Raw genomic sequence first — 25,109 nt, forward strand, 5'->3', positions numbered from 1 at the left:
TCGGCTATTTTCACCATTGTATGAGGAAGTAGACAAAAGCATAATGGAATATATTGTATATAAAAATATAGAGATACTACAGTAGGTTTCTGCCCGACAGCAACAACTTTAATCTTGGCATCCCTATTTTATAGGCAAAAAAAAGCTTTAAAAGCTTTCAAAACATTTACAAAATATATAAGTGTGAGGTTGTAGAACGGCTATTTTCACTATTCATCATAAGACAATAATGTATAGTAGGGCTTAAGTTGTTAAACAGGATATTATAGTTACTTTTAGGTAGGCTACTAAATATTGTATTGCAGATCTAGAAAACGTACATTGTATTTATTAAACCTTATTGAAGGTAAAACATTATATAGCAGTTAATTGTTATGACCCTATAGGTTGCGTCTACTATGAAAACCTGCATTCAGTGTCAGTGCGTCGTGTCATGCCTCCATATATGGTCACGCCGAGTCGTGACATCACGCCTTGTGACACGTACTACCATTAGCACCATATATGGCCGTCTCCATATATGAAGATCAAGACACTGACCCTGGATAGCCATACATGGAGAAGACTGGATCATCACCTAGATCTGCATATATGGAGCCGCACCAGCAACTCTACATCTGACCTCAAACCTCAAATCTCCATATATGGGGGTGACCTGTTCTGACATTCCATATGTTGATCCTCCCCCACCCGTCTTCCTATTCGATTTCTCCCCTTTGACTGATACCATTTAAACTCCATTTTGATGTCCATTTAAACTCTAGACGGGCCGGCCTCAAAGTTATTAGTAGAGTTCTCAACAGGCCCGAAAATTAAGGCCCGGCCCTATAGGGCCCTCATCAAACCCTGTACACTCAAGACACTGCCCCCTCTGCCACCCTGACCTTTGGACCTGACATTCAGTATGTCGATCTGACCCCCCCATCCCAAAGCGCCAGCGCTTGCCCAGCAGTCTGCCTTCACCCAGGCGGATGCGTGCACACAACCTCGCCCTTTAGGGTGTCTTACTGGGTAAATATGATGTAGTTATTAAATATGTTAGGCTAAAACATATTGCTGAAATATTAGATTGCAGCCGGTTAATCATTTGGGATTTTGCCAATTTGCTGCACACGTGTGTGTGTGTGTGTGTGTGTGTCACAGAGAGAGAGAGACAGACAGACAGACAGATAGTGAGACTACAATGGTTTCTCTCTCTCCCCTTGACCTTTTGATTGTTACTTAAGGGGAAAAAAATAATCTTAACATAAAGTTTCAATTCCTGAAAAATAACTGCTGTTTAAAATAAACAGCTCTGCCCGTGTGTGTGTGTGTGGGGGGGGATATCTGTGTGTGTGTGTGTGTGTGTGTGTGTGTGTGTGTAAGTGTGTGCGTGTACAGGGGATATCCGTGGTGAAACACTTCTACCATGCATAGCTTGCCAATTTCCAAGGTAGGTCCGCAATGTCCGTCAGTCACCCTAAGAATTAATTTAACCATTTGTAACCATTTTTAACTTTGTAACTGAGAGGTGTACAAATGTAACATTTGTACACTGTCAGAATTAATACACTGGACTTGACGGATTCATGTACAATGCGTACCACAATTTAGGGCCAATTCATGAGCTCCAGGAATGCATGCAGTACTTGCATCAAACCTACTACACACACTATATAGTACACACTAGGTAGAGTGTTTTATGTATGAAGAATGAGCACAGTATTCAAATATTAGGGTGACAGAAAGGAACATGGCGGCTGTGCCCATTTCATTTTCTATTTGGCATTTGGTTGGTTAGAGTGGCGCGTTGTGAGCTTTTTTAGAATTGCTATTTTCTATTTTTGTGATTCATTCATCCAGACATGTCATGCCATTCAATGACCTTCACTTGTCTACTTTAACAAATTTGTTCTCAAACATTTTCATGTCAATGACCACCAAATAGATATGCATTGGGCTGTGGAGTTCCAATTGAAGATATTTTGTGCCAGTGACTCCCAAAAGAGAATATTTTTGTTGTTATGTTAGACGTTATCGTATTTTATGTATCGTATGTCTTCTGCCGCAATCGGTGTATGAATGGGTGAATGTAATGCACAATCTATGTAAAGTGCCTTGGATAAAGGCGCTATATAAATGCACCATTTACCATTTGTTTTACCATTTAAACAAACAAAAAAGTCTGCTTGTCAATTTAATAATTTAATACAATCAATACGTACAGTAATTAGCGTGATAGTATACTTGTATTGCCAAAATGACAGTGATAGAAGATTACAATATATATTGCAAATACTGAATAATCATTAGATTAATAGGAAGTTAGTGAATAGAAACCAGGGCATTTCTCTTGTTGGAAGTTTCTGGTTGGTAAAAGTAGCATTAATGACATCACAACTTTCTCTAACATGTCATGTGTAGTGTTGTGATGCTTTACGGTGAAAGTAACAATTCCCGCTAAATGAATCATAAATGAGAACGAAAGTATAATATTTGAGTGTGTGTGTGTGTGTGTGTGTGTGTGTGTGTGTGTGTGTAATGGTGTGTGGGCGTGTGGGTGTGTGTTTGTGGGACCCCTCATCAATTCTGTGAACTTTGATGATATAAAGGAAACTAAACAACCACAGTTTTCACACCTAGATCTCTCTCACTCTGTCTTTCGATCTCTCTCTATATAAGCAGTAGCTATTCTGTCTGACAGAACAAACGGCTTCCTTTAAAGACAATAACAGACAGTCGACTCTAACTGGAATTAAAGCAAACGCCAGAGCCTGGGGATTTGAACCTGCGACTGATACACTAGAGTACAGAGCATCGTGATGGCAGCGACGTATTGGGTTGTGATGCGGGTGTTGTGTGTGTGTTTGAGCCTGTCGGTCAGTATGGGCCACGAAACAAAGATGAACACAACTCTGAAAAGCCTCTTTCAACACTATGTAAGTACTTTTACTGCAGTATTATGCTTAATGTACTACTACTGCTGCTGCTACTACTACTACTATTGTGACTAATACTACTTAATTTGCTACTACCACTAATATTGATAGTACTATATTGCTACAATACTTCCACTATTAGTATCCCTACCTCTACCACTACTATGGGGGGGGCATTCACCAGAATAGTCGATCTACAAGCTCGTAGACCTGCCATTTCTGGCAAAGACATCTAGGGCCCTATCTTGCCTTAGCTTTTTGCAACTTTTTACCATTTTGAAAAACATACAAATAGTTCAAATAGCCGATCTGCAAGCTCACCACGTGTCGATGTAGACTGGGGAGTTTAACTATTTTAAAATGATTTTCAATATAGTAAAATATGGCTAATAGGTTTAGGGGTAAGGGGTAAGGTGGCACACAAGATAGGGCCCCTAGTGTACAAGTAAACAGAGCAGAGCAAGTGTACCAATCAGGTCTGTTTGACTAAGTATAGAGCAGGGGTGGGCAACTGGTGGCCCGGGGGCCACATGCAGCCCCCCACCTTCACTTAATCAGAATACATATTGATTTCAGCTGTTACAATTCCAAACCCTTTAATTACTTCATGACTAGTATTGTCTTTGAGAGAAAGTTAACATAACTATAACTAAATGCATTTAAAATTCAATAAAAAGGTTACTTTTCAGGATTCCAATTCAAAAATAGCAAAATATTCAGGTTTTCAATTCAAATATAGCAAAGATAGCTGATCTACAAGCTCAAAACAAAAATGTTTTTATTTTGATCATAAGACCCAATTACTGAGTGTCAGTCTCCAGGTATGACACAGATTTACTATGACATTATGTATGGCTGTATGAAAACTGATCATCAGAACTAGGTATTCTATAGTTCTAGACATTATTTTCCTCCGGATCCGATTAGATTTTGAGTATCTGCCGATACAGATTTTTCCCGATCCGATATTTATAATTTTTCACAATAGTACAATATCCAAAATCACAGACAATATCTATAGTCTAAAATCATGATATGGATATAATGTCCTGATCACGTTATTTTGCCCTAGATACAATTCCGATCATTTGGAAATGACGTTATCGTGCACATAAAAATCTAAATTCCACAATCTACAAGCTCTACACCCATTGGCTGTGGTGGTACTAAGAGTGGTAGTAGCAGTCTATTCCTGATCACATCACAGATTATAGAGCCCCCCCCCTTTTTCTGTTTATTTTTTCTTTTTCCCCCTCTCGATTATGTCACTCTTTCTGTTTGAATTACTTAATTTTTCACACACACACACACACACACACACACACACCGATCAGATCTCCGACTCCAAGTCACGCTATTAGCACAAAAATGAATGCAAACATTTTATTATTTGAAATCCAGATCCACGTATCCAGTCTGGATTGTCTTCCTAATCCAGAAAGTAGCCAACTAGCTTATAACTACAATGCCATACAGAGTTTTGTGATGTTCTACAGCCTACTGTAATGAACATATACTGTACTGCTTTGTTTGCATTTGTTTATGTTCTAAAAGAGTGACTTTGAGAGCTACAGTATTTCACTGTTTCACTTCCTCTTGACCAATGAGGACCACACATACACACAGCTACAAATGGAACATTTTTGTGTTTGTCTTTGCAGAAGGTTTCAAACAAAGTGAGATTTTCTGGCTCTCCTGTGTTCTCCGTGAAACTCCTACAAGACAGAGAGAGAGAGGTACTGTACCGCACGCACGCATGCATGCACGCACGCACGCACGCACACACGCACGCACGCACGCACACACACACACACACGCACGCACGCACTTATATTTACAATCTCTCTCTCTCTCTCTCTCTCTCAGGTTGGTGACAAAAAGGTCCTAATGGGAGGAGTTTTGAAAGTTTATGAGAAGTTGATTGAACAGATGTTGGCTCAGAGTGCTGGAGGCCAGAGTGGGGCCAGGGGCTCGCCTCGCGGCTCGGGCCAGGATCACACAGCTGATGAGGGACTGCGTTACGTGCTGGGAGAGGTCAAAGGTCTGCTGGAGCACAAATACCACAAGTCCACCGACTTAAACGAACAGCTACTGAATCTACAGAACATAAAGGTAGGTACAGACATACAGACAGACAGACAGACAGACAGACAGACAGACAGACAGACAGACAGACAGACAGACAGACAGACAGACAGACAGAGTAACCGTCTCTCTCTCTCCCTCTCTCTTTCAGACTAATGACTTAAACGAACAGCTACTGAATCTACAGAACATAAAGGTACAGACAGACAGACAGACAGACAGACAAACCGTCTCTCTCTCTCTCTCTCTCTCCCTTTCAGACTAATGACTTAAACAAACAGCTACTGAGTCTACATAACATACAGGTACACGGCAGACAGACCGACAGACCGACAGGCAGACAGACAGACAGACGTCAGACCGACAGTCAGACCGACAGTCAGAGTAACCGTCTCTCTCTCTCTCCCTCTGTCAGACTAACAATACAGTGATCCAGAACAAGGCACTGCGTGAGTTTCCCTGGCTGTATCACAAAGCCAGCTCATTGGTTCAGCCGAGACCACCTCAGGCGCACCGCAGACGGCAGGCCCTCAGGACCAGAACTCTGAAAGTCAAATGAGCTTGATTTACTAACATTTTCTTAGCCTACGTATTAACACCGCATTCATTTTGTTGTTGTTTAGTACGTATACAAAATGGTGTGCCGTTTACAACGTTGTACTATTTATTAATATAGTCATATTTATGAATACTTGTTTATTATAACAATGTCTCCTTATAAGTCAGTCAGTATATTTAATTAATTCATTGTTTAATAAATGAACATTGACACACAAATGTACATAGATGGACTTATATGTACATTTGTCTGTCATTTATTTGAAGGCCATTTGACTGCACCGTTTTCACAGCAGACATTTTGAGTAACATTAACAACGTGAATAGATGTTTTTTCACATAAGCGTTGCTGTGTGTCAGCGTGGACAGCGGTGGTTCTCAAACATGAGTTACAGACCTGTAAGGGTCCATTTGGTTCCGCCTAACTATCAATAATTTAACTGGGGACGCCATGGAACCCACTCAAGGACCACTGGGGGTGCCCGCACCCCACTTTGAGAAACACTGCTGTAGAGTTAACCACTTTCAACCTGACCTCCCTATTTTTGTACACAATTTTCAAGAATAGCTCAAATAGAAGATCTACAAGCTCGTCACACACTGTAAGCTTGTAGATCAGCTTTTTTTTCCCCATGGTGCATCATAGGACTAAGTATAAAAGGTGGTGCTTAACAACTTGAACAATGGGAACGCACTGTAAGCTTGTAGATCGGCTATTTTGCTGTAGAAGGGGAAAAAGAGGCAGCCAAGTACAGAGCTGATTCCGCTCAGTATTAGTTTACCAAGTATAGATCAGGTTTTTAGTGGTTAAGTATCTGACTTCATGCTGGCACGCAGAAACACCATGCAATTACCTTCAGCTGTGTCTATCTACTGTCCAAATGGCTGATGTTGAAAATGATCCCTTAAACAGGGGCAAAACTCCAAGTAAAAGTATGTTACTTCAGGGAAAGAATAGGTAAAAAATTCTTAATTAGTAAAGTACAGGTACACTATTTCTTATCATGTTATTTATTTTCAAATGAGGGCTGGCTTGACAGCCCATTTGCGCGTGCGTGCGTGCATGTGCTTGTGTAAACTGTATTTATTGTTATATTTATTTAACTACACAATGGTACGTTATCTTTGTGATTGATTGATTATTTATTATTTATTTATTTATATATGCATTTGATGTACCAAAATAAACAATGATTTTTAATAAAGGTTCTGCTCTCATGACAAATGTGCCCTTTATATTCTCGATTCAAAGCTACAACCTGTAAGGTTGTATGTCTTCTCCCGACAGAGGGGTAACGATGTCCGAATTACTATAAAGAGTATGTACATGCATCACTTTTCCACCGGGATACGGTTGTTGTTTGGATGAATGGGCTGTCAGGGCCAGAAAGTTGTTTTTTTGCCACTCAGTAGGCGTTCCTGGCTTCCCGCATAACTACTGGGTACGAGTGCTGCACAATTAATCAAAAAAAGATCACAATCTAGATTCAGACACCTACTGTATGCGATCTCATTTCAGAATTTGAGCAAGAATCGTGCAGCACTAGTTCACGGATCGGGGCCTCCGTTGACAAGCCTGCGTGGGGGCCTACTAAGTCCACATTTCCCATGATCTCTGCTGGTAATTACAGTGTCTAATCAACAAAAACATAAAGGCAAATACAGTAGATTTATGTCCACATAAGATATACAATACAAGAAGACAAATATTTAGAAGGTGCATTACAAAATGTACAGCCAGCAAATGTTGGACCCGCACAAACCCTGGCTTCAGACACACACACGCACACATACAGTACACACCCTGTCTTCAATGAGATGCAGGAGGCGACAAGTTTGGTAGCAAAAGTATCAAGATCAATGTCAGCTGGTAAAAAGTGCATCTCAGGTTATTCTCGCACCGTTAACAAAATCAAGCTTCTCTATCATGGGCGAATCGGTGTGTGTGCAGTGTGCACGTGCATGTGTGCGTGCGTGTGTGCAATCAATGCATGCATGCGTGCGTGTATGAATAACTGCTCCAGCGTTACCTGACTCCTACAGTAGGAAGGAGGGGGGTGGGGACCTAAAGCCTAGAGTAGACCAAAGACGGATGATAATGGTTTTGAAGAACTCTGCATCCATATGTTTTGGTCATGCAGTGCTGTGTCATCATTTTGGCATTCAATTGTAGATGCTGTTTCATCTTGCTTGGGGATTTCTGTCCCCCTTTCCCCTCTGGTGGGGAGGCCAGTTGGGACAGACACCTAAATAAATACATTGACCTAGCTTTTATAGCAGCAAAGAAATGTATTACCTTACATTGGAAGTCCTCTACCCCTCCTACAGTTTCACATTGGCTAAATTAACTCCTCTAGACAAAATTAATTAAAATATTAATAATAGGCAACAGGACTTTAGGCAGCCCCACATGGATTACTTTGCATTATACCCACATTACCGGTGTAGTTTGGTAGCAAATCTGAACTTGTACTTGAACTGTGATGCGTTGTCTAAACACTACTGTACAGTTTGACAGTTTGACAGCAAAAAAAGAAGAAAAGAGGTGCATATTGTAAACTGAAATGTAAAGCATGTTTTTCATGACTGTATGGCACTCTGAACAAAAATTAAAAAAAAGATTATAAGAACTCTGCAAAACAAAAGACAAAACTTTCCCTGAGGGACTCCAGTCAACCAAGTATAGGGTTTAAGTGGTTATTAAGACGAGTCATGCATGCCGTGTGATATGGAACAGGAACAGGACTACATTCCTACTTGCAAATACAAGTAAGGAAAGTTTTGCTTCCTAAAATTAACAAAACGTGAAGATGAAAATGGGACAAAGGTAATTTGCCCCTGTAAGATTTGGTGTAGCTGGGGAAGGCCCAGCCTTCCCTTGACTGCATATAGACACACAGAGTTAACGAACAGGAAAGCAGTTCTCAAATTCTTTAGCATTGTTTAGAACAACAGCTGAACAGCTTCCCAGTCGCACATGTGTGTGTGCACCAGGGGGGCAGTCAGACAGATATTTTGTGAAGGCACTAAGGAAATCGGGATTTCCTGAAAATTCATATAATGGCCGTTGTGGTGCTGTCATTGGGCTCAAAAAACCCCATAGCTCCATAGAGATCCATGTATTTGGGAACCACTTCACCTAGACTGTATTACCTTAATAAACATGGTCATGAATACTTTCTGCTTCCAGTCACTAGTTTAAAGTCTCATTTCTAATGTCATAATATTCTTTTTGGAAAATGATGGTCCCATTTATTAAAAAAATTACCATAAAGTCGCATATGTTCTGAGGGGCGTGGCTACCGTTACAGTCTATGAACGGGATCCCCCACCCACTCGAGTCAAAATAAAAACCAACGAAGAAGAAGGGGGGAAGTCCCGCCTCGTTGTCTGGGCCAGCCAATGGCTCAGCTGGGCCCAAACGGATCTAGAAAGATGGCGATTTACAATTCAAGGACTGACAGGCTTCATTTTACGTCCATATCAGACCCGGAGAACTATGGTGTGCACACACATGTGCACACATGTGGTCACACACATGTGTGTGCACGTGTGCATGCGCACGTGTGCGTGAGCAATAATGTCGCTGCAACACAGCAACATTCAGCATTCAAAACGTGCATATTATCATGGGAGTCAGAGATGATGCAACGTACAGTACAGCATTGGGTGTGTCTGAGATAGAGCTGTGTCAGATGCACCAGGGGTTCTCAACATGGGGGTCGCAACCCTTCAGGGGGTCGCCAAATTACTTTGGGGGGTCCCCAGATTATTTTAAAAGAAATAACACACACACACACACACACACACACACAGTCACACACACACACACAGTCACACACACACACACACACACACACACACACACACACACACACGAAAATGTGAACTACAGTATAATCCAGGTCAGCTATGCAGGTCAAACAGCTTTTTTTGGCATCATCAAACCCACTCATCTCCTCCACTATGACTGAAATGTATAGGCAGGGGATTTCTAACTTTTACATGCCATGGACCCCCAAATAGCTACAGTATAGCATCTCTGGCTGTGGCTCCTCTATAACGAAATAGCTTGCCTATAACAATCATCATTATCATATATAGCTAATAATCATCATCATCACTGTTTTATTATTGTTATTTAATTTATTATTATTATTTCACAATCCCAAAATAGGGACACCAGGTTGAAAGTGGTTAAACTGGCAAATCTTATGCATTGAATTTGAATTTAAATTAATTATTTCAGAATGGCCGGAAAGTGGCCTATAATATCCGTCCATCTGTCAGTGTACAGCTAATCTCGGACACTGCTGGACCAAACGTTGTGAAACTTTGAACGCTCTCTCTCATAGTATAGGTCAAGGAAGACACTCCATTGTTTTTCAAATGGGCTTCATTGTGGCATTGTAACAGGCCACGTCAGGTTTTGTCCAATAAATCTCGAACCATACGTTATACAAACAATAACTCAGTGGCTCCCAAACGTTTTCATGTCAAGGACCCCCAAATTGACACCAATTATCCCACGGACCCCCATTTGAAAAGATGCGTTAGGGACCCCCCATAAGAGAAGATTTGTACGGCTCTAGCAGTGATTCTCAACCAGTTTAATTTCAAGGACCCCCAGTTTGACATGCATATTAGTCTACTGCAGACCCCCATTTAATGGCATTTCTATCTCTGGGACTCCAATTTACATTGTAAAATTAATTTTAATTTAACTAACGGCCTCCTGGTGATACCCAAGAAAATCAGGCTCAAAACCTGTGGCGACAGGGCCTTCTCCGTGGCCGCCCCTACCTCTGGAATGCCCTCCCCAAACAGATCCGGGATGCCCCTGGGGCCGGGCCCTCACTCACCACCTTCAAAACCACCCTGAAAACCCACCTGTTCAGAATAGCATTCCCGAGCTGATGTGTTTTTAACCTGTTACATGTACTGTTCTTATTGGTTTTTACTCTTATTTTACTTGTTTTCTAATAAAGTTGTCATTTTCTCAGCCGGTCACAGTGTGAGGTGAACGCCCACCCAAAAAAAACAACAACATTACACACCGCACAACGAGTTAGCAGCAGAAAAAGCGAAACGAGAAACATGGAGACAAAAGGACAAAAGGGAAGAAACAAAGACCGCGAAGAAAAGGAAATGCAGCTATAACAAAGACTGGGAAACTATTTACCCGTGGGTCAAGCCAGTGAAATAGCCATTCTGATAGTCTTCTGTGATGTCTGTAAAAGTAGTTTCTCAGTGACACACGGAGGTGAATATGACGTGAAGCGACACAGACAATGCGAGACTCACAAGCAGCGCGTTGCTCAAAAGGAGGCTTCACGGCGCATGGACACGTTTTAAAACCAAAGCAAGATTCACTGTAAAAGATTCAAACGCAGATAAGGTAACAGCAGCTGAAATAACCAGTGTCTACCACACAGTGCAACACGCCCAGTCATACCGATCTGAAGACTGTGGCAATAAGCTGGCATCAGTCATGTTTTCAGACAGTGATATTGCAAACAAAATGTCATGTGGACGTACCAAGGCAGCATCAATAGTTACAGACGTGCTTGCACCTGCCTTTCTGTTGAGTTTCTTTTACATTGCATAATGCATAGTAGTTCCTTCTATTATAGTTATCATCATAGTCCTATTATGTGCTACTGAATGAAACAGATGGCAAAGCATAGTGATGCTACAGTATGTGATGGCCGGGGAAGAATATAAATGTCTAATTGAGGAATAGAAATGTTATTTTTGTTTTCACGTTAACAATATTCACGCGTGTGACACAACCCTGCACCCTTAGCCACAATACACATGCATGCATGTGTATTGTGTCCCACATTGTCACCCTACACTGAATATAGGGTATGCGTGTGACATCATCATCATACCAGGAAGTTATGCGGAAATGCCTACTGAGTGGCAAAAAACTACTTTCTGGCCTTGACAGCCCATACATCCAAACAGAAAAGTCATATTTGATTGCATTATATGACTTTAATCAACAAATTAAATTCACTTTGCCACTCACTTTGCCACTCGATCTGCCATTCACTTTATGCATGCGCATACCCTCTATAGTTAGACAATAGGAAACATGCTGCTAAATGGGACTGTAAACTAGGACATCGTAAACCACCATGACCATCTGAAGACAATCTTGACCTGGTTACACTTCCCCCTGAACATGCATGCACGCACGCACGCATGCACGCACACACGCACGCACACAGAGAGAGAGAGAGAGAGAGAGAGAGAGAGAGAGAGAGAGAGAGAGAGAGAGAGAGAGAGAGAGAAAGGGAGGGAGGAAAGAGGTGTTACCTGAGTGTCTGTCAGGTATAAATAGAGAGAGATAAGAGGAACCCAGACATAGAGGACCGAAATCAAGACAGAGGAACAACGTACGTACGTCAGTCAGTCAGTCAGTCAGTCAGTTAACAAGTCAGTCAGTCAGTCAGTTAACAATTCATTCATTCAGTCATTCATTCAGCATGTCCAGGCTATGTTATGAGTTGGTGATTGTCCTCCTGTGCTGCGGGGGGCAGCAGAGCAGAGCATCAGAGTGTCAATGTAAATGTCCGCCAAGTGAGAACACAACGCTCTGTGTTGATCTGCGGCAACTCAACAGACTGGTCCGCAACATCAGTTCGGAGAGAGTGAGTACGCGCACACGGACGAATGCACGCACACGCACACACACACACACACACACACACACACACAGACTGTTGTATGTCGTTTGACTGGTTTTTCCAGCTGTTTATATATTTTAAAAAAAACTAGTCCTTTACCGTTCATTTGAACTTGTATAATATCAATATGTTTGTGTTTTTTTGTTGTTTGCAGTAATTGATGCATAGAGCACCGAAGTCCTGCTTTTTATTTGCATTGAAATCGCCATAGGGGGATTTTAGATCTCTTCATATAAGAACAGTGTTTGAAACATAAACCGATCATCCCGGCCTTTTCACTCATATGGATATGAAGCATCGACTGAAGGTGGAAATGTACCCAAAGAGTAACACAATAGCGTTAGAAACGAGTCAAACAACCCAGAGACTACATTTACGGGTATAGGCGGTGGTTGCAGCTGCCCGTCACACAACAGATTACATTACAGATTGCATTACATTCACCCAGTCACACACACATTCATACACCGATGGCAGCAGAAACCATGCAAGGCAGCAACCAGCACATCAGGAGCAATTAGGGGTTCAGTGTCTTGCTCAAGGACTCTATCTTCGGGTAAATATATGAAAGAAAAGCACCTTACCCTAAAAAAATTGTAACAAAAGGTTTCTCAACTGATTTATGTAGTTGTCATTTAGCTCCGCTGTGTCCGTGCATGCATGCACAGTGTCTGTGTGCAACGTTACTGGTGCAAGTTGCAACATTTGCAGGAAACTATGGCTTCACATTTATTGCACTTTGCGAGTGTGGTTAACAGAGAGGGAAATGACTCTTGAGGCTGAGCACGCAAAGTGCAATAAATGCAATGCCATAGTTTCCTGCAAAGGTTGCAACTTGCACCAGTAACGTTGCATGTCCACATTGAGGAAACATCTCAAAATCAATACGCCTACATGAGTCACAAGATTAATCTACTCACTCATCTACGCATGCATGCATGCACAGACACAGACACAGACACTGTGCATGCATGCACAGACACAGACACAGACACTGTGCATGCATGCACAGACACAGACACAGACACTGTGCATGCATGCACAGACACAGACACAGACACTGTGCATGCATGCACAGACACAGACACAGACACTGTGCATGCATGCACAGACACAGACACAGACACTGTGCATGCATGCACAGACACAGCGGAGCTAAATGACAACCGTTTGGGGGGAAAAAAACGATGTAACCGGCTCCGGATCCCGGATCCGCAATGTTGGAACTGGGTCTGAAATGGACCCGGTTCTGAATCCCAACCCTAGTCCGGACTAGAGTTTAGTGGGCCTAGAGTTCCCCTCAAGTGGGTACAGGGGAGTATGGGGAGTGGGGGGGTCACTGGATTTCTCCCTGGGGACTTGGAGCACAGAAGAGCAAAGTTAAGAAGACCCTCATCATGCCTCATGGTCTTCTCCTCTCTGTATGTCCGAGGTGGCTCATAATTAAAGCTATGGGGCACTTGAGAGCCCAGGATGAGTGCTCATTGGGCAGTTAAAGAGATTGGGGCTTGTCTGTCGCTGTAGTTCTAGACCTCCATGTTGTGCATTGTAATAGCCACAAGTATACATTCTTCATGTCCTCCACTCCCGCCTTAGCCCATGGTCGTCGAGCGAGGAGGGGGGAATAGACCTGCATAATTTTGAAGTGACAGCAATCATGACGTGTCACACAGTTGGATTGTTGGACCATTCCGGAGCTCCGAGGATTGTCATGTATAAGGAGAAATGATACGCCACACATTTCAACAAAGACAGTTCTGAAAACGATACATGAAAGATCTTTGCCAGATCTCACTCCAAGTGGCTTAGGGAGCCTGCACTCTCCTCGTTCTCAACTCCTCAAATGCAAACAATTTCTAAGTCACGGCATGCAGGGGAACGGAGTGTGGAGGAGGTAGAAACTAAGGAATTGGGGTTTAGCTTAGGCTGGGAGGAGTGTTCCTACTTCCTATATGTCACCTGACTTATAGTTCCACTGGTCCCATGTGGACCATGCTGGCTCTTACTCCTGAGATAGGACCTCTTGAGTTAGCATATATAGAGGACAGTCTCCACTCCACTGATGGTGGTTATAAGACCTCCACATGTTGCAAGACTGTCAGGCAGTCGTGTCCTTAAATGTATGTATGCTGGTCCCAAATGGACCTCCTGCTGGCTCCTAGCTCTGAGCTATATAGGCGCTTAGAGTGGGCATAGGTATACAGAAGGGTCAGACCCACATAGTGGTGGTTCTAAGACCTCCACGTGGTGCATGATTGTTTGTCAGGCAGACAGGGGTGTCCCTATGTCGGACTGGTTCACAGGAGAGTCGGTGTCTGGTTGGTGGCTGACCATTAATATTACTGGGGCCCCCAGTGACTGATCATTATGGCGCAGAATACCCTCTCCCCTCTCCTCTAGAACAGCTACTGTAGTACGAAAATGCGTGCAAAAAACACGAAATTAGGGGCGCCCACAGTATTTATATTGGCCACATGGCATCCTACGTTGTCATTTAGTGTACCCTAAACAAACATTAAAGTCCATAGTCTTGGCTGCCACATGACTTAAAAAGCCATGCATTGGAAGGCAGCAATGCTTCTTTGTTGGATAGCAGCAGGGACACAGCGTAGAGGGAGGTTAGATTGGGATTCTATGGGGAGACCAAGACTGGAGCCCAGGGCTCAAGGATATTGCCAGCAGTACCAAACACAAAGTAAATGTGGAATTAATTTTACACACACAACTACTACAGTCTCGGGAATAAGAAGATGTCTGTGACAAGCATAACTGAACCCTATCCATGCCACACTCCACCACCTGCCTATATACCAAGATACATGTGTGATAGCTCTGGACTGACTTACACACCTCTCTAGTCTCTAGGCCCATGAGGGGCCATTTCTCTCCAATGTATCCCCACTGAGGAGTCCATCTTCCCCATAGACCAGACAAGTGGCCAATTGGTCCTACTGAGTGTGTTTGGTGCAAAGACACTCAGCGTTGTGAGCTTTTATAGATCGCCTATTTTCACAATGTTTGTCCCGGCCCACATTTTGGGAACCACTACCCTATAGGGGACTTATTTTTATTATTATTATTGCCAGACACCTTTACAAACAAAATAGTGCAGACATTTCTCTGTACATTTCTTCCATGATTTGTGTAATATTCCCAGTCTAATGAGTCTATCACTTGGCAGCCATGCTTTTACAAATGTCACATCATATGACAGTACCGCCCAGTAATAATGAAGATATTCCTTATTGTTATGGTATCAAAATAAATCTCTTGAAAGCTTCAACAGAATGTGAATTTTGTACAGGTGATGAATTCACCAATCCTGGGCAGTACGGCATCATAGAAAAGGGAAATGTCCTATTACACTGTTATAACCTTATAACCAATTGCTTTAATATATCATTGTACTTGTAATTGCTTGACTAAAATGTATATATGCTAATTGGATTCCTAGATAACCAAAACATAGGGTTAGACACCAAAATTACTTTTCTAGGATGAATAATGGAGGAGTAAGGGCCGATTCATACTCCTGTTTCGGCGCTGTAGTGCCGAAATGATTTTGGCTCGTCAGAAAATTTCAGTAGCACCGAAGAGCCGACTTTAGGACGGTACCCGCCCCCCCGAACCTCAAATGACGTCAAATTGTAGGCTCTACAGCGCCGAACCGACTTTTATTCGGCTCTAAAATAGGAGTATGAATCGACCCTAATGGTATATTAAGAACTGGCGGCGGCCATCTTGAAAAAAAACACCTTTCGGGTGGTCAAACTTTGGTAAACTTTGAGTATGTTATTTAGGACACCTAATACTACAAAAATCAGTTGAGAAACCTTTTGTTACAATTTTTTTAGGGTCAAACCATATTTTTACCCGCCTATATAGTATATAGCGTTGCAAGAGTGGGGAGACACCACACGCACGCACGCACGCACACACGCGCACACACACGATGTACAGTGTGGGTGATGCGATGTAATAGATCACATTACTGATTGGGAGGGATTGTCCTGTCTCGCTATAGTGCACGTAAGCTACGCTTTGGGCTCTCCGTTGAATAAATCACCCTCGACATGTGAATGAAATTTAGGGTGTAATTTTGTATATGAAACAGGCCTCTCCCACTAACTTTGGACGCCGATTACAGCCAAACGATACGGACTATGAAAATTCTGCCTGTGGTGTTTTAATCAGATAGGTCCAGAGATCATATGTACCGAGTTATGTGAGATTTGCACAAAAGCTGTAGGTGGAAGAGCAAAAAGTGTGTTTTGCAGAAAAGTCAAAATGGTGGAAAATCTATCCTGACGCAAATGGGTGTGGCCTATATGGGGAGATGCGTCATGACCCAAATAATCTAGTAAAAGTGATTTTTTTATTTTACGACCTACGGTTCAAGAGTTATAAGGCCAATTGTAAAGCGTGGCTGTTATAGCGCCAGGACAACTGATGTAATTATTCATTACATTAATTTTAATAATTATTATGACCCTCCCCTCCAAGTGTAACTATAGCTCCGACGTGTGTGTGTGTGTGTGTGTGTGTGTGTGTGTGTGCGCGCGTCGCGTGCATGCGTTTCAGAACACCTCTGATAACAGTAGGTTCCTGCTGCCCCTAAAGTCGTTTGATGAAATCAGAAAAGACCCTCAGGTAAGAGGTTACAGACTCATTGATTGTTTTCATGGTTACCGTTTAGTATCTGGCTGTGTACACAGACGACTTGACTGGTGACTATTTTCTGACCCTTTACTCACTGTTTACAGACTGTACTGATTTGTGAGTTGTATAATTTAACTTTCTTAACATTTTCTGCTGCTATCTACTGTCTACATTTTGCAATTACTTGTCTGTCTGTCTGTCTGTCTGTCTGTCTGTCTGTCTGTCTGTCTGTCTGTCTGTCCGTCCCTCCAGCTCCATGGCTGTGTAGTCACCAGGATTCTGGACTTCTATCAGTCTCTCTTCAAACACAGACTTGGTTCTGCTGCCAAGCGTGACCATCTCACCAACTTCCTCCAAAGTATCAAACGCTGCATCCGCCCATTCCGCCATGTAAGGCTGACCTTTTGATTTACAATAACACTATAGTTTAAAACTTTAAACCCGCTAGACTTAGTAAACTGGACTTGAATTGGCTGTGGGCTTGGACCGCTTGTATCAGTGGTGCAGATGAACACCTCAAAAAGGACAAGAAAAAAATACCATAATGGCATCAAACAAACAAATCATACTATAAAAATCACACCTGGTCACATATTGGCCAAAATTGTCGCAAAAATAAGAAAGATCTACAAGTTCACAAGCTTCGCAATGCGACAAGCGATGTGGGATTTTAGATTTGCTACTTTTGCGCTCCCCTAGAATATGGATGCTGGGGTTCAAGTCATTCAATTAAGCACTAAACGGTAAAATTATTTGACATACAATGATAATTATAAAATAGATATACTTAGGTAATACACGTCATTAATGCAGATGTATATAGTAATATAGCCTAAAGATTACCCACCTTTGAAACGCCATTACTGTTATACTGGTATATTACTCAGAAATTACAAGTTAGTAAGAGGTTACTATATGTATTATATGACTTGTTTATATTTACAATTAGTGAATTTGATGGTTTGTCATTTAATTGAAAAGGTTACTATAACAATGTATGTTCAATTCAAACATAATGGTCTGTCTGTCTGTCTGTCTGTCTGTCTGTCAGAAAAAGAAGGTGTGTGATGCGCTACGGTCAGCATCTATGAATGAGTCCTTCACCCAGAACCTGTCTGACTTATCTGCCAGAAAACTGAGTCTACTGCAAATACACACATTGGACACAGCTACACAACAGGTACGCGAGCGCACGCACACACACACACACACACACACACACACACACACACATCCGCTTCGAAGGCTCCCGGTGCACAAAGCGGGATTATTATAATATCGTTTGTATTTTAGGCAGGGCCTGAAATACAAATAAGAGCATTTTCATTTATCAAAATAAACTAGTGTGTTAACATAGTACACGTTGGCTTAATTTTTGGTGTAGCACTACTAGCTGGGGCAAAACCCACCACTGATACTGTACATGTACAAATTATACTGACCAGTCAATCAGGTATATCATATTTTGTCACTCACTCATACAGGTATACAAGCATCAAAATATTAGTTGGGACGAAAGAAAGGTAAAAAAATAAAATAATAATACTGGATGTAATGAAGCAGCAGGCATGCACAATACCGTATCTTTAGCAACAGTGTCAAACTGAAACACATTTAATGTGCAAGAAGCAATGGAACACGGTCGCCTACATACATCAGAATCACTTGTCCAACACGTCTATGTCACATGACATCAGTAACTCTCTCTTGCTCTGTTGTATGATTGGGTCAATGGACGTGTATGTGCGTGTGCGTGCGTGTGTGTGTGTGTGTGTGTGTGTCTGTGTGTGTGTGTGTGTGTGTGTGTGTGTGTAAAGCTAAAGGACGCTGGTGTCCAGAACAAGGCTTTGTCAGAACTGGAAAATCTGGAGTTGTACATTGAGGGACGGAGCTTCAGACGCTGGGAACGCAAACGCCACTAGATACAGTCTGAGTGTTGATATTTCAAAAAAAGTTTTTTTTACAGCTGTATTTGGTCGAACATTTTTTTGTTCATTTATTTTTGTGCAAAAGCCTGTTAAATGTTTCATCTAGATCTAAAATGTTTTTCATATTACAATTACTAGAATTTCGTGCGCGCTACGCGCGCACTCATCCCAGAGCGACTTTGCCACGCACTATGGGAAGAAATAAATGGCGGGAGTTGACTCCACATGTAGTAACGAATGGGTTATTGGAAATGTACCATTGTTTTGTCCTGAATATTTCCACAGCCTAAGTACTAAAGGATTGTGACTGTGGGACAGACATACAGTCTGACATACAATAGGCTACACGTGTGCACAGTGAATAAACAATGACCTATATGCCCAGAGTTCTTAAATTAACATAGTTGGATTTTAACAGAAAGACAATGCCATAAATCAGTCAAAGTAAGTGACAGACTCAACAGTAGCACACAGCATGCAAGGCAGCGATGCATGCATGCAAACATGTTTGTCCAGCTGAGATTTAGTGTCTCCATCTCTCTGTGGAAGAGGTTGCACATGACCTGTACGGCCACACTGAGGCGCTCCAACACAAACACAGACACAAAACAACACCACGCTGTTTGTCCAGTTGACCCAAATCAACACCAATACCTAGCCTGTTTGTCCAAAACACAGTATCTGCTGGCCACGTGTCTACTTCGCCACAACCTAATGTTAGTAACAAATGTAGGGGAGAGCCGCCAAGGTTGTAACGCTTCACGGTTGTAACATGGACGTTATATCTTGATTGGTCAACGCCACCATGACGCCATCGCGTCAGTATGTGTACAGCAACGTACTCTACGTGGCCAGGAGTTTGAAGTTTGAAGTGTTTACCTTCAAAATGCGTCTAATTTTACACCTGGAGTATATGTGTGGTACAATTTTTGTCTTTGGTGTTGGTGAATAAAAATCCACATGGATGTGTTCATGCTTATGTTCTTCATTAGTTTGCATCGTGTTTAGACGGAATTCACGTTCATTCTGGTCTGTAAGCAACTGCAAAGAAAACTTGCAAAAGCGGGTCATTTGTAACATGTGTTACAAATGGTCCGCTTCCATTCAATGCCATTATATGTAATATTTACATATTTGACATATTGGCCAATATTATATGTTCTGAAATGGTATTGTATCGTGTAGTGTATTCTGAAATTAGTTTAGGGTTGTATAACGTTGTACAACTCAATCAATCAAACGTTTGTTTAATCAATGTATTGCCCCATTGAAAAAAAAGAAATGGCCAAACTGGTACTGGTACACCCGATACTATTTAATATTTCCCTTATGTTTGATACATTTTCTTATCACATCCATGGTATAAAAACAATGCTAAGGAGTTGCTTCAATGAAATGTAATTGCTTTAAGCTGAGAACGATATGTTTAATGGTGTTTTTTAGCGTTGTTACATTTATCATGCATGCCGTTACAATTGATCCGATATGCGCAGCAAATGTAACACTGAAACAGCGTCCACGTTCGGTTGAATAACTCCCGACCTGTTTTATCAAAAAAATAACTTGAAGTGGTTTATGGTAGCTGACATGTGTAGGTCCGTTGCCTGAAAATATTACATGTGTAGCTAAACGGATCTCTGAGTAAAAGAATGAAACGTGCAAAATGTTACATCCTTGGCGGCTCTCCCCTATTAGTTTACTCACAGCACAGCACCGTCACTCCTGTCAGTTATTTCGTCCTAATAACTTGAAGTGGTTTATGGTAGCTGACATGTGTAGGTCCGTTGCCTGGAAATATTACATGTGTAGCTAAAGGGATCTCTGAGTAAAAAAATGGAACGTGCAAAATATGTTCTAAAATTGTATTGTATTGTGTAGTGTATTCTAAAATTAGTTTAGGGTTGTATAACGTTGTACAACTCAATCAATCAAACGTTTGTTTAATCAATGTATTGCCCCATTGAAAAAAAAGAAATGGCCAAACTGGTACACCCGATCCTATTTAATATTTCCCTTATGTTTGATACATTATCTTATCACATCCATGGTATGAAAACAATGCTAAGGAGTTGCTTCAATGAAATGTAATAGCTTTAAGGTGAAAACGATATGTTTAATGGTGTTTTTTAGCGTTGTTACATTTATCATGCATGCCGTTACAATTATTCCGATATGCGCAGCAAATGTAACACTGAAACAGCGTCCACGTTCGGTTTAATAACTCCCGAGCTGTTGTGTGTATTGCGTGGTGAAAAGGCCGTGTGTTTGTGTTGTAAACAACTCATGTTATGTCTGCGCACACTGTATGTTGCTATGGCTGCTGACGTTAGCATGTGTGCTATCAGGCAAAAGCTGAGATAGATATGCAACTACTACTGGGGAAAATGCCATACAAAACACAACACCTAATTTCGGAATGTTATTGTGACCTATTGAGCACAATCAGACCATCATGATTTGCTTGCTGGACCTATAATTAATTTATTAGCATTAAATGTCCACTCGCCCATCCAAAAGAAAAGCAAGATGGCTGCGACAGATTGTGAGCGCGACGGACTACGGAGGCCAGGAGGAGCAGAGCTGGTGACGTAAGAGGCAGGCAGTGTTGCCAGGTTTGCGAATTGTAAGCGAGTTGCAGTGTATGCAAGTAGCGTGGTTAAATTCCTTGTTTCTCGGCGTGTTGTGGCACCCGTTTATCTGCTGGCTCGATCGTGATTTTCATAAAAGTAATATTTGCAGAGTAAATAAGAAACTTGAACGGCTAAAAAATAGGCTATGTCAGTTCGGGGAGGGTGGCGAATTTATTTTGCATATAGAGATGTGTGGTAAAAGTGTGGTTCGGTCGGAGATAGAGCATGAAGAATGAGTATGGGTACACCTTTTCACTTGTATATAAGATATATCTTTATCTATGCTGTTCTGGGGTAAATCTGTATAAGGTTATGATGATGATACTTCTGTATTTTGTGGGTGACACATTAAAGGAGAAACCAACACAAAGTGTGTTAGTATGAGGTGTAAGAACAAAGAAGAATTTAGTAGCAACCTTTTGGTGAAAGACCTTCCTCAGGCAACTATTGAATAGATGCCTGAATAGATTTGTTTGCGACTGCTCCGCCAAAGCACCCGTCGTTGAACCTTGATCAGGTGTGCAAACGACTTTGTTTACTTGCCCATACTTCAGAATTATGTTCAAGAATGACTCATCTCAGTCATCTGACCATCTCACTTCTTTCCACATCGCTGAAAACCAGTTCCTATGGCTTTTTGCACCACTGAACTCTCAAATGTGCATTTGTCTTTCTCACGAGGAGTTTTACACACTGCAACTCTACATGTCTATGTATAGTTGACGATCTGATGTTGACACACTCTGATCATCATGTCCTGTATATTGACAGTCTCAGTCAGCTGTGGACAAGTCGCTCCTCTGTTTTTCCTTACATATCACATTAATGCATCAGCATCGCGGTCATCAACGGTGTTCTCTCAACCCCAAATATCCGGCCCCAATTTAATAATGTCACTTTAGTCACTGTTCCTATTAAAACACTGGTCAGCCGAGCAGTCTGTGAATGCAAACTTCTGCCTTCCGTATACCCTGATAACAAACCCTCTTTTATTATCACTTAGATATTTTCTCTTGCCATCTTGATTCAAGATCAAGGTCAATTGCTTAATCGAATCATGCAGTAGGCTAGGCCTGTATGGAAGCATAGGCATTTATAATGTTTCTCCACTCATTTATTTTTCCTTTAATTTGTCACAGTTTGTGTATGTTACAGTTAATAACAATGTTATAGTTAATATTAATATTTAATTTGTCACAGTTAATGTTAAAGTTACAGTAAATAACAATGTTATAGTAGGCCCAGGCGGTTGCGTAACCGTCTGGGCACCCGACTGGTAATCCAGTCGCAGTGTGCCGCGGGTTCGACTCCCGAGCCCGACACGGCCTTTACTGCATGTCATCCCCCATCTCTCTCCCGTTTCCTGTCAGCCTACTGTCTGTCCCTTCAAAAAAACCAATAAAAGGCGTAAGCCGCAAAGAAATATCTTAAAAAAAAAAAAAAGTAAATGGTGGGATTTGGTGGTGGGAGAAAATGGCATGTGGAGGGGTACATGGAAATCAATGTGGGTCTGTGGGGGTTCATGGAAGTACTGTATAATGGGGCAGTGGAGGAAAAAGTACTGTACTGTTTTACTTAAGTAAAGGTATCAATACTGCAATATAAACGCAGAGCTCACAGACATCTCCTGACCACCCCTCACACTGACTGTTGAGCTGCAGTGAACCATTTGATTGGCCAATGGATATATATTTACTATGTATTACTTGGCTATTGTTCACAATTGCATCTAATAAAAAAAAAATATATATATATATATATATATATAGAAATACTCTGTTACAAGTAAAAGTCCGGAATTCAAAATGTACTTGAGTAAAAGTACAAACTGCTTTTGTCTTTGTTTTCTGTATTCATGGACCTATTGATAATTATTTCTATAAAGATTTTATTTCAATATTTGCAGAAAATAAGAATAAGAAAATTAATAAACATATGTTTAAAAAATAAGGAATAATGGTTGTACACATCTGCCCACCAGACTCATACATAGTGAAGACTTTGAAGAAGTTTCTCTCACTCTTTTTGTGAATGTTGTGTTCACCATCTTTTTACTGGCTGTGTGAATGATGTGAGGCATTGTTTTTGTATTATAGGTATATGAAATAAAACTTATTTGACTTGACTTTGTAAAGCGTTGTTGTTCTTGTTCTGCTGTGTGTCTATTAGCAAGTTCATTGAGAGAAATGAAAAATGTATTCAAAGCTACACATTCTAAAACATACATGAACAACTGGTGGCCCAGGGACCACATGCAAATCAATTAACATCAAAACAAAACAAAAACTGCAATGCTAAAACATTATACAGCACAATGCTATTCAGTTTGTGTTGACACCAACAGTGCTCTATTGTTTTCTTTATAAGAAAGAGTTACAGGCAGGCAGACAGGCAGGCAGGCAGACAGACAGACAGTGAAAGGTTTCATAATACCAAATGAATGCAAAAGATTGAAATATTGCTGCCATTTGTTTTAAACGTTTATCCAGCAAATACACAATTCTTATGGTTTTATAAGATAGATTGTTCCACTTTTGCAATGTAAACATACGTGTTCTCATGCCAATAAATCCCCCTTTGAATTGAACCCCCCACACACACAATCGTGATGTCACTTCCTGTCATTTCAGGTAAATGGCTGACAGTCTGGTTTTACCGTAAGTCCCTCCCCCTACCACATACTGAGTAGAAGCTTGTCCATTAACCACACACAGTCACACACACACACACACACACACACACACACACACACACACACTGCCAAGAAAGTGTTGTCTGTATCCCTATACAGTATGTAGCATTAACTATCCCTGCAGTTTGAGGGGGGTTTACACATGGGTATTCACCTTTTCACACACTCACGCACCCATGCACGCGCGCTGTACAGTAACTTATACTGTACAGTAAGTTACAGTAGCATGAATTTTACTATACTGTAGCTACTTGAGAAAAATGAATGTACAGTACTACAACAGAGAATGCACAGTACTACAAGAAGCCAAACGGAAGTTCACAATGCCCCTGATTTTCTGTGAAATATAGGCCTACAGTATTTCTCTGAGTCAAAGAATCCAGTTGTCAGAACGTCACTTGTGTTTTGTAATTTTTTCTGTTACAACTTCACAGGTTTTCCTTTAAAAAAAGAAAGGGTTCCCGTCGATGCACGAAATAAGAAGTGTAAAATGCTAATAGAGCATTTGGATGGGGATCCGCTGGAACTACCTCAAGGAGCCCTGCATGGAGGTCCCCGGACCCAACTTTGAGAACCACTATTGGACAGTATTTTTGGTCAAAACTTTTACCGACATGATTACATAATTATAACGTGCATGCCATCCATCAGTCTCTGGTTTGTTCTCTTTTACACAATGCACATTGTGAACAACCCCAATTTGAAAATAGCCGATCTCCAAGTTCACAATGTGTTGCATTGTGGGCACATTGTGAGTATGTAGATCAGCAACAAAAAAAAAGAAAGAACGAACGAAAAGGTTTGACATTTTTGGAACAATATTGAAAAATGTTAATACAAATCTTATTTGGGTCACTGATACAGAACATTTTCAAATGGGGGAGGGGGACTGCTGCTCAACAGCTCAAAATATAAATGTGAGGGACCTTGACACGTGATTATGA

The 25,109-nt window shown here is 41.4% G+C and overlaps 1 protein-coding gene and 1 long non-coding RNA gene across 3 annotated transcripts in view; one reads left to right on the forward strand and one right to left on the reverse strand.

Moving 5' to 3' along the window:
* Nucleotides 1-25,109, reverse strand: part of LOC308310515 — a 47,366-nt gene that overhangs the window by 18,239 nt on the left and 4,018 nt on the right. The window lies entirely within an intron of this gene.
* On the forward strand, nt 12,056-18,971 carry LOC308310563 (uncharacterized protein; the record flags this gene model as incomplete). The annotated part of the gene is made up of 5 exons (XM_080756950.1): nt 12,056-12,220; nt 16,838-16,906; nt 17,168-17,305; nt 17,967-18,095; nt 18,733-18,971. The coding sequence occupies 5 exons, from the start codon at nt 12,056-12,058 to the stop codon at nt 18,835-18,837; spliced, it is 606 nt and encodes a 201-aa protein (XP_080613076.1). The 3' UTR covers nt 18,838-18,971.

This window comes from Protomyctophum bolini, assembly GCF_963924005.1.
Source record: "Protomyctophum bolini genome assembly, chromosome: 23".
NCBI lineage: Eukaryota > Metazoa > Chordata > Actinopteri > Myctophiformes > Myctophidae > Protomyctophum > Protomyctophum bolini.